Source organism: Poecilia reticulata, linkage group LG7 (assembly GCF_000633615.1).
Source record: "Poecilia reticulata strain Guanapo linkage group LG7, Guppy_female_1.0+MT, whole genome shotgun sequence".
Lineage (NCBI taxonomy): Eukaryota > Metazoa > Chordata > Actinopteri > Cyprinodontiformes > Poeciliidae > Poecilia > Poecilia reticulata.
In genome coordinates this window covers 14,264,394-14,275,759 of record NC_024337.1, presented here as the reverse complement: position 1 = coordinate 14,275,759, position 11,366 = coordinate 14,264,394, and the positions used below count along the sequence as shown (strand labels likewise).

At 41.7% G+C, this 11,366-nt stretch overlaps 1 protein-coding gene across 3 annotated transcripts in view; it reads left to right on the top strand.

Moving 5' to 3' along the window:
• The first annotated feature begins 528 nt into the window (after positions 1-528).
• nfatc2a (nuclear factor of activated T cells 2a) overlaps positions 529-11,366 on the top strand; it is a 30,288-nt gene continuing 19,450 nt past the window's right edge. For 2 of the 3 annotated variants that reach the window (XM_008414568.2, XM_008414567.2), the window contains exons 1-5: positions 2,567-4,146; positions 5,315-6,236; positions 6,317-6,485; positions 10,774-10,976; positions 11,061-11,233. In XM_008414568.2, the coding sequence (XP_008412790.1) occupies positions 4,014-4,146; positions 5,315-6,236; positions 6,317-6,485; positions 10,774-10,976; positions 11,061-11,233 (1,600 nt within the window). In that variant the 5' untranslated portion in view covers positions 2,567-4,013. Of the gene's footprint in view, positions 927-2,566; positions 4,147-5,314; positions 6,237-6,316; positions 6,486-10,773; positions 10,977-11,060; positions 11,234-11,366 lie in introns of those variants that run through there. The other variant, XM_008414569.2, reaches the window with a different exon arrangement.

Below are 11,366 nucleotides of genomic sequence, written 5' to 3'. Positions count from 1 at the left end.
CGGATTATACAACATTTTTTATGTGTCCTCTTCCTGGCTGGGGTCAGGTCTTGTTCAGGTTTTATTCCAGTCCAATTATTAAGATGATGTCCAACACGGTCATGGAAAAAAACCCATAAGTTTTTCCTTGAATGGAAACAATCCAAAGCTTGTTGCTCAGACTTTGCTTTTATTCAACATTTCAGTTCTGTTTGGACTTTTACTTTCACAAAAGGAAAAAAAAAAAAGAAGGAACAGAACTCCTAAAACTTTGTGATGATTTTATATCGTACGTTCCGTAATCAAACTTCTTTTTTTATTCTCTTTCCTTCAGTGTCCTAACAGTAATTTCTTCATCTCCTACAATGAAGTTCTTGTGTGCTACTGTCTGAGAGAAGCCGCAGAAATGCCTTGGCGCGGGAGCAGGAGACGTCATGGATTCCTGAGTGTGGGGCTTTGCAGGAAAGCCCTGAGTCTCGGACATGGACCGGCTCCAGGTTTCCATGGCAAACGCGCACAAACAGGAGGAAACACTGAGGGAATCCCGTTATTTTACAGCATGGGAGCATTATAAACACCCAGAGCGAGGAAGGAAGCCGCTCTCGATGCTTAAGTAATCCTCACAGAGTTCGAGGAAAGGGGGGACCTCAGAGCAGAACCGCTGCTGAAGCCGAGGCGGACGCACGCTCTTTAACTCTGAAAGGGAGTTTTGCGCCGCTTTAAGTTTTTAAACAACAAACGAAGATTTTTCTTTCCTTCTTTCTCTCCTCGAAACATCTAACCGAAGAACGTCTTCTGTGCTATGCTTTTTCAAGGAGAGTAATTTTTTTAACTGCTTATATATACCTTTTTTTAGTATTTTTCCTTTTTTTTCCGCTTTCTTCTCCAGATGTTTAGAGAGAATTGGAGGCTGGCGCAGTACCACATGATGAGGTCCATGGATCAAGGTACTGCTGAAGTGTTGTGATTATCTGGTAATCAATCAATTTGATTTTTTTTTTAAATCGTAAATGCCGCTTAGCATGACTGAAGTGATGAACTGGAATTTGTTTGTTGTATGAACAGTTTAAGGTTTAAAGACAGATTTTCTGCTTTTAACTGACTTTGGAGATAAGTTTCGCTTTGAATTGCTCTTGTTTTTGCACAAAATGCTTCAAAATAAACCAAAATAAAAATGAATGAGAATATTAAATATAAGTATATTCACAGATAGGAGTTATTGCTGACAGAGCACATACCTCTGCAGCCATGGGTGTAAGGGGTGTAGCTGCGTTGTTGCGTCGTGCGTAAATCCGGGGATACCCCGAGGAGAACCCGGGGTTCTCCTCTGTCAACAAGGAGCGTCTGACTAGGAAATCCAATCCAAACGAAGACATTCATGTTTGGAAAAGTTAAGAAACTGAAAAGTTTTAAGGTTATGACTATATTTGTGGGTTGTAATTCCCTTACAGACGTCTTTTTAGTTGTGCAACAGGTGAATGACACGCGATAAGCTCCGCTGATTGCCGCTGCAACCCGTCAGACACCCGGGGGCAGCACCAGGCCGTGCGTCAAACGGCGCAGATCGCTCCTCTGGTGACCAGAGGTGTTAATTCGCTTCCTGGTGTTCTGTGTCGAGCAGAGTTCAATCGTTCAACCTTTTCCCCACCAACCCGACTCTGCCGACAAAGTCCTTGCCCATCTAGACGATGTTTTATGACTCCACGCAGCAAAGGCATGGTGCATTCAAGTACACCTTGCACATAATAAATTCAAAAATAGTTCTAAAATGGTTTGATCGACTTTTATTACCAATCTCAACAAGGTCTCAGACAAGCTTTTTAACATTCTTGATCTTTTTCAGGTAGTTTTACTGCTGTGGATTGGCTTAATAAAATAAAATCTGAAACATCAATCAGTTCTATGCTTTTAAAAAAATCTTTTTTTATTGCTTTTTACTGTAAAAGCAAAATGTAAAAATGAAATCAGAGTTATCAGAAAACTCCCAATTAAGAAATCCTATATAAACATTAAATGAAAGCACATATAAATTGAGCAAGTCAATGTTTTTGTTGCATTTCTGTTTAAAAGTATGAAGATTTATGTGGCTCTATTTTACCATGTTGGCAAAGCTTAAGTTTTATTTATAGGAAGAAAAAATATCATGACATAAGAAGCAAATCAGCAGATCACATTACATTTTCAGTAATATTCAGTGTTTTTGTTTCAGACACACAATATATTAGGGTAGGTGTCCATTCTAAATCAATGTGATGGACCGAGTTAAAAACAGGAGGAGTCACAAGATATTAATTAGAAAAATAGGGTTTTTTATTTTAACCCAAAGATTATAAAATGACAAAAAGATGAACTGAGCTCATAAAAGAGGTCAAAGAAACAAAACTGAACTCAGGCAAAAATGTAAACAAACTGGCTGCACAAACAAACATAACTGACCTAACAAAGAAATGACACACAGGGGTTTATATACTGGCTGATCAGACCGATTAAGACACAATAGGGGTAACGAAACAGAATACAATTACAAACACAAAAACAAATAACAGTACAGCTAAGTTTGGCTAAACTAAAGACTCACAAAATGAAAATCAAAAATATTCAAGTTTAAATACTAATATTTACTTAAATACAAAACTTATCTAAACAAAGAAACTACAAATTTCCCCTGCCAGCAGGAACTAGTGGTGTAGTCCAATCAGCATTTAAGCCTGCTGAGCCCCGGCCCCCATTTTTTGTCTGGCCACTCCAAGGCAGGTAAGTACCGGCAAAACACAAACAAAAGATCAGTCTCAAGCAACAAATTAAACTTAAGTTGATATAAATACACATGCTAACTAAATGTATGCGCCAACATAAAGAACAAATGTATCCAAATCAACTAATAAATGTTTTACTGAAACTAAAGTGTTGTGTTTGAATGAAAAAATAAATTGTGCATAAAAGAGTTACTGACTTCAGAGTGTGGCCATGGATTTGGTCATCACAATCAAAAAAGCAACACTACTGGCAACAATAGTTGCTCAAGTTTTAAAACTTTGCTTAAAGCGGTGTAGATTACAAACATGTTAAGAGTTATTATGCAGTATTTCAAGTGTAATTGATTTTAAACAGTGACCTAAATAGACAGTATGACCGCTCAAAGTGCTTCACATGAGAAGCCATTGGTATGAGGAACACATTCTGCCAAGGACCTATGAGTGCAGAAACCCTCTGATGGAATGCAAAGAGCTCTCCTAGTAAATTAAATACAATTTAATTGCACTCCAAAATTAACAGGAAGTCATATGTCAAAACTTGTGGGAATTTAGTTGGAAGCCTGGCAGCAGCATTTGGATCAAAATGTTAAGTTTTACTTCAACACGTGCATTGTAGTAACCCAATAGTGGAGAAAAACAAAAGTATGAATAATTATTTCCAGCTTCCTGCTTGAGATAGCAGAGCGTTTGGTAATATGTTTCAAGAACGAATCAGAGACTTGAAATGTGCCTTTATAGTACGATTAGAACAAGATCCAAGAGTGTTACGTAAGATGTGCTGAATACCATTCAATTATATTTCATTATGTGAAACGACGTTCAATCATTTTTAAGGCGTTTTAATGTAGAGTCCCCCAATGTCCGGCTTACTTTGAATGCACCATCTCTTTAAATACTGCCGTAAATCACAGAATAGACGCGCATTTCGACAGGGAAGGGGAAGTCGACGCGACACACCTGTTTGCACTTTTGCTCTTTGCTGCTCGACGCATCTTCTGAGGCGGGGGTGGCGTGATAGGGGCCGCGGTGATGCACTGAAACTTAAAAAAAAAAAAAAAAAAAACTCACACTCTGTTGCTCAGTTCGTAAATAGACCCGCCTTCCTTCTGAAAATAACCGCGGAGAACTGAAACAGGAAACTTGTGCGCTGCTTCACCTTATTACAGCTCACCCGATGCGGGATTTGACGCTCAAACACCGAATTGGCATCAGCCGCGCACATCCCTAGCTCTGCTCCCGGAGGAGTCGGTAGATAATAAAAAAAAAAAAATCAGACAGATGACCTCCTTCTACGACGAAAAGGATCTGGAGGAAGACCTCAGTCGAGCCAATTGCCCTGATGAGGATTTGCAGTTTGAGTACTTGTTTGAATATGAGCCGCCTTGCAGCGACTTTGCAGGAGGAGATCAAGGTTTGTCCGATGGTTTTTGTTGACCTGAACTGACCTCTGCTTCTTCTGGGTTTGTTTTGCTTGAAGCTGATTACCATATGGCCTGAAAAGTCTGTTCATTAGAATATAAAAATAGACCAGGAAGCAAATTTGACACGCTTGTTGTTGATGTGGGATCAGATAAGAAGCCATGTGAGAGAAAATGCCAGAAAGTTCTCGTGCTTTCAGCTAATAAGTACACATTCATGTATTTACTTTTTGTTTAGTTGGAGAGGAAGAAATATTATATTTTTTGGTTTTTCAGAAAAGTAGTTTGTTTTGGAAAATATATAGTATTTGGAAAACATGAAATAACATCTTCCTCACGACTCTTTTTTTTCTCCATCACTATAATCCTCCCATCACGCTTCCTGACATTTAGCATCTTATTCACAAAGATGAAGTATCAGCTGGCCAAATTTACTGTTGGCAAGCAGAGTCTGAATGCACACATTAAATGTATTAGTTACCGTAGACGGCATGAGACAGGCCAATACATCGAGATATTACTCATTAAGGCAGCAACTAACGATTTTTTTAGGAACCGAGTATTAATCGGATAAAAAAAAAACGGGCACAACTGCAGATTTTTCACTTAACTGCTTGAGCTTATTTTGTACAATATCAGTAAAAATACAACTAAAGAAATATGTCAATTCATTTTTAAAATAAGAAAGTGAACATTTTATATCCTAAAAGGCAATAACTCAGCATTCCTTTAGTGTATGCTTGATCATTTGAAGCAAAGGATGCGTCTACAGCTAAAATATCTTTTGGATTAACTGCTTAATAATTTGATAGCAAAAGGTGTTTAATGGGTGATTAAAAAATTAACCAGGTGAAGCTAAAACTATGCCACTTGCATTTTGCATTTATCTTATCTGCATAATTTATATATTGTTTTATATTTTCATATAATTTTGGATTAATTACTGCTCTGAGCGTGTTGTTCTTTGAGAAGTTGACTTTTTAATGAGTCTGTAATATGAGTAGTTAACAATTTCAAGAATTGATTCATCACCATAAATTGTTTCAACCCTATTGCGCATTTTAATTTTGCAGTGAAGATTGAGATTCAATAAATTGTACAGCTCTAATCTGATATTTGTTTCTGAATGTTCTTAATATCTTGTGATCCTTTTTTCTCCAGATGACCCTGGCCTTGCCACTCACAAGGTCCTCAGTCCTGAATCTGAACAAGTTTTCCCTTTGGATGAGCAGTACAGGATCAAGTCCTGCAACTCCCCTTACTCCAACCTCAACCCCGAAGTTCTTTCAGGGTACGAAAACCAGGAGGCCAGAAACTACCTGGACAACACCCGGCCCCCAGGTCTGGCCCTGAGCCCCCGGATCGAGATCACCCCGTCCCGAGAGCACTACAGTCATGGCCGGGACTCGCTGCCGAACCAGCACCTGAACCTCAGCCCCAGACCCACCCTCACTGTGCCCGGCCATGAGAACCTCGCCTACCGTGAGCCCCAGTGCCTGAGTCCTGCCAGCAGCAACTCCTCCACCAGCTGGCACTCTGAGAGCTACTCGCCCTGGGCGTCCCCCTGTGTTTCACCCAGTAGCGGCCCAAATCCAGCAGATCTCTGCCCCCGCATGCAGAACATCCACACCGGCTCCCCGCGCACCTCCCCGGGTACCTCCCCTCACACCAGCCTCGGAGAAGACGGCGGCCTGGGAGCACGCTCGCCCTCGCCCCGGCCACGCTCCACCTCCCCGCAGGGCAAGCGCACCTACGAAATGTACCGGAATCCGGGACTGATGCTTGGGCAGCGGTCCCGCAGTCCATCCCCGCACAGCGGCCAAGAGGACCCCAACACGGGCGCTCATTTCACACACGCCGGCCTTGTTGAGGGCGTGAATGGATTTGGCAGCAGTCAGCCAGGCATGGTGCCCACCAAAATAGTCAAGACCTCCAACCAACTTTATGCTTTAATCCCAGAGAATCACGGAGACGGGAACTACTTGGTGTCCTGTGATCAGGACATTAAAACCAAACCTGCTGCAGAGCCTTTCTATGTCATCCCATCAATCTGGCCCAAGCCGCTGGTTCCCAATCTCTGCAAGTAAGTTGGTGGAAAAACCAGGAACTTTTGAAGCTCATGTCTTTCAGCATGAATAACTAATCATCTTTGTCCATTTGCAGCCTCCCATTGGCTACAGCCCCACCACTGGAGTGGCCCCTTCCCAGGCGCACAGACCAGTATGAGCTCCACATTGAGGTGCAGCCCAAGCCGCACCACAGGGCTCACTATGAGACGGAGGGAAGCAGGGGCGCAGTTAAAGCCCCCACAGGAGGACATCCAGTGGTGCAGGTATGTCCCAAAGCTTGAGTACACCAATACAACTCCATTTAGCAGAAAATGTTCATTGTGAAAGTTTTTTTTGCTCTTATTTGAAGTAAAAGGACAATTATTTTTTAGATTTTTATTTCAGATTCTGTAACCTGTAATTTAAAAATCAAACAGTTCTTTGAGCAAAGCTTTATCATGGAGACCAAGCAGACAAGTCAGGGAGAAAGTTTACACCAGGGTCAGGTTTTAAAGCAGTATCCCAAGCTTTGAACATTTTGTATATCGCTATCAATTCTTCCGTCCGAAAGTGAAAACCAATGCAAACATACCAAGACATTGGGTGTGTCCAAATTCAAGGCCTTTTGTTAACCGCGAAGACCAGGAGTTGGAAATTTGACTGTCTGGACTTCAGATTTATTCATGCCCCTACCCCCAGTGTATGTCCCGTTGCCTAGCAACGATGGTGGTGCTAAATACAAGGTGGTAAAAATGGATCTTGAAATCTTGCTGAGTGTTTTTATGGCTGGTTTAATCTTTTTAATTGTACAGGCGATATTATGTATTTTCCAGACACATAGTCCCATTCTGTAGCACAATCAAGTACCATCAAGTTACCTTCAGTTCTTATAAAAATACTATATGCATCAAAAAAATTTAAAGCAAATTTGACCTTGCAAGGTAACACCTTGAAATTGGCTTCTGTCTCTTTAAGAAGCTTCGTCTTTTATAGACACTCTTCGACTTTTTCCGTTTTGTTGAGAACGGAGCTTGTATGATAAGCTCAGCAGATTCGCAGTTCCACCAGGTGTTTGCAACTTGCTGCTGCCGCTAGTCTGGAGGAGCTGAGTGAGGATGGGGTGCTCTGTGGGACAGAAGTTTGGTTTGGGGACTGCAGCTCAGAGGAGGGACTTTGTGGAAGTGGGTGGAGCTTTGTGAGAGCAAGCGTGGAAACTCCTTCCCAAAATGGTTGCCATGGGAGACTCGAAGATTTCTCAAACATGCATCAAAGAATCAAAGCAACACTCCCTTTTTATTCTTGAAGGGATCATTTTACATAATACCGCTGCAACCTTTAATTAAATGAATTAATTGATTATTTAAAAAAAACTAAATAAAACATCTATTAAAATGACAAAAGCAAAATGGCGTTAAGCTTTTCATTTTTGCATCGCTGTACTTTAGTATGTTATAATCTGTAGTCCTCGCCTGTGCTATCTCCTGCTTCCTCCGCCATTTTTACAAGAACAAAAATCTACCATTCATCCCTCAATGTATCTTGGGACAGGGTGGGCAGCAAAGGTCACACCAGACCTGACCTTCAGGTCTGTGTGTCTGTGGAGGACCCTTCGAATTTGGAAAGCCATCCTCGCCGTGGCGAAATGAGTTTCAAATGCGACCGTCGAAGGATGCAGCCCCTGAATTTGTATACAACCATGGCAACCTAAACTGGCAGCCTGGACAAGGAGAGCATTTATCAGAGAAGAAGCCACGAGACCCACGGTCTCTCTGGAAGAGCTGCAGAGCTCCAGCCCAGGGGGAAGAGTTTGTTGACTTTACCTTCATTAGTCATGCACTCCACAAGGTTGGCCACCATGCAAGAGTGGCAAGATTGTTGAATTGTTGAAAGAAAGCCATACAAGTTTCTGTTCCCTGCAGTTTACCATTAGTAGTGGATACAGCAAACATGTGGAAGAAGGTGTTCTGTTCCGATGTGAGCAAAATTAAACTTAACGACCTGTGCAGGAAAGTTACCAGTGCACGTCACCTTGAGCACATGAGCCCCGACATTAAACATGGTGGCACTATTATGCTGTGATGATGCCTGTATGCAGCAGGGAAGACTTCAAAGGAGGTTCACCTTCCAGCAGGATGATTATCCCAAAACCTACAGCCAGAGCTGAAATGTAATTACCTAAACTAAAGCTTATGCATGTGTTAAACTGGCCTAGTCAAAAATCCAGACAAGAAATCTTATTGTTTACGGTTGTTTTTTATTCAGTCTGACTAAGCTTGAGCTGTTTTAAATGAAGAACAAGTAAAGGTTTCAGTCTGTGAATGTTCAAAGCTGGTAGAGGCATAAACTCTAAAAGATGTGCTGCTTTAACCGCAGCTAGATGGTTCTACCAAGTGTCGGATCAGGAGGGCTGAGTACAAATGCAAAAACATTTTAATGTTTCCCTCCACTTTGCGGCTATGTGTTACTCCTTGGTCTAAAATCTAAAAGAATCAACTAAGGTTTCTGTTTCTAACCTGTCAAATTCTGAACAAATTTAAAGGAGTTTCATCTTTTTTCAAGTTTTCAAGTTGCACAACTCTTTGATTCAGTGTGTCGTTACTTCCTACTTCATGATGTGGTGTGTGTGTTTGTGTGTTTATTGAAATGTATGAGCAATGTGCGACTCAGGCAGCGTTGCTGTGGCAACTCGTTATGCATCAGTATTGCCCAGCTGTATGAAAACACAAGACGCCATTTCTCACTTCCTTAAACAAATCATATATGGACGCTCTAACCTCAGATACACAGTATGACACATAGTAACCAACTCAGGACAACCCTGAAGACTGAACCAAGACTCTGTTCCTCGCTGACCTGCTTTCTCTTTTTTTTCTACTTTCCAGCCTAAAATAGCCGTCTGTGTTGCATCCTCGTCTCATGGGTTTTAACCACACACACGGATCTGTGTTTATGTAGTTCTGAGTTCCTCTTCCACACTGTTTCGTTTACTGTGCAGCTCTTGTATTAGGAAGCAAAGTTGAGGTACTGGAAAGCTGTCGAGGCATGAGAAAATAAAAAAAGAAGAAAAAAAATACAGAAACAGTTCCTGTCGTTAGGGTAATTGCAGTTCAAGAGGAAAGAAAAAGTTTTCTTAATGTCGGTCACGGTCCTAATGCTGAAGGAAAACACAAATTGGTTGTGGCACAGTTTCAGCCGGCCGTAGTGGCCGTAAATAGTTTCAGCTTCCTTCTTCTTTGCGTTACTGTGGCAACTTTTTTATACTGTTTTGCTCCTTTTCCATTTTCTGCCCAGTCCCTGAAGAACTCGCCTGAGGTCAGAGCTGCCAGGTTTGCCAGAACAGCCGGACCTGGCTATCCGTGGCCGTTCACTTTGCCTAAACTTTCCTTTACCTCTCTCCCACTCCCTCTGCTGCCTTTTTCTCTGAGCAGTTCACTTTACTTTTCCTCCACTCGCTCGCTGCCGTGACTCACTGCTCCTGCCGTTGCCATGCCAACCGGCCGACTCCTGCACGCCGTGTTGTGTGTCCACCTGGAGATGGAGGGAATGTGCGCTTTCACGTTGCCATAGTTTCTGCAGACACTGAGCCCCTCTTTGAAGTTTCATGGTTACAACCTCCAGAGCAAATGGTAGTTTGGAGAGATTGTTTCTAAAATTAAGAGAACTTGAAATAAAACTTTTCGTTTTGGTTTGATGACATTTTTCTTGTAAGGCAGCGTTGCTTCAACATTTAGAATCTAGTTCACACGTTCTTTCTGCACCAAGGGTCATGCTCTATACAGTTTGCACAAAAACAGCATTCTGATGCAAGTTGACACCTTGTGGTTTTTGCAGGTTTCCTCAGAAAATACTCAGGTTAAAAGTAGCATCTTTGTCAGTACGGCGTTATCTACTTTACCAAGTCTGCAAGTTAGGCATGGTTATGATAAAGATTATGATCTCGTTACATCTTCCATCCAGTGTAAATTACTTGAATGTAAGGTTGGAATCAAAGTACAAACGCAAGTGTAATTTCTTGCTCTTCTTAAATTTTAATAAACATCGCAACATGAATAATTTAGGTAAAAGAACAGGTAGTGATCAGGTACAGATTAAATGCATTGACTAGTAAATCCCTAATTAGAGTTAAAACCTTTGTAAAAGCATGAATTATAGCAGTCTAACACAATGCAATAACCTCAGATCAGTTTCAAAAAGTTGTATGGCGTCACCTCATACCAAATGTCAGGCATGGTGGTCGATGGATGGGTTTTTTTGAGCTTGTTTTGTACTGACAGGACTTCGAAATCTCACAACTATTAAGCAAATCATAAAATACCATGTATAGAGAATTACCCAGTAAATTGTGAGGCCATCTGACAGCTGCAGTTTGATGCAAAATTGGTCATCAAGAAGTCACAAATATCAAACATAACAACAGATCTGCTTCTCTTTATTGACAAAGGCTTGCTATCTAATCATAAGAGGAAAAAGAGCAATCAGGCTCAGATGTTTTCTTATTACTGTTGAGTTTCATCAGTTAACAAAAGAAGTGGCAACGGTTTAGTGTTGACTGTGTGTGTTCTGTGTCTGTAGTTGCACGGCTACAGAGGCAAAGATCCAGTTGGCCTCCAGATTTTTATTGGTACCGCAGACGAGCGCATCCTGAAGCCTCACGCCTTTTATCAAGTTCACCGGATCACCGGCAAGACGGTCACCACCAACAGCTACGAGAGGATCATCAACGGCACCAAAGTCCTGGAGATCCCGCTGGAGCCAAAGAACAACATGAAAGCCATGTGAGATGAACCCAACAGTATCGGTATTAAAATGCCTCTCCCAGGTTTTCTCACAATGGCGTCGTTTCATTTTCCCTCCCACAGAATCGACTGCGCTGGCATCCTGAAGCTCAGGAACGCCGACATCGAGCTGAGGAAAGGCGAGACGGATGTCGGCCGGAAAAACACCCGGGTCCGACTTGTGTTTCGCGTGCACATATTTCAGCCTGGAGGTCAGGATGTCTGTCTGCAAGTGGCCTCTCATCCCATCGAGTGTTGTAAGTTATCAATAAATGTATTATTTATGCTTTAATGGGTTTTCTGCTGGTTCTTAAAACCTGCCCAGTGAGGTATAGCTAAAACTCAAAAGTAAACCTCATTACCTGCATTCAGATGAAGTTGGATTGGGGC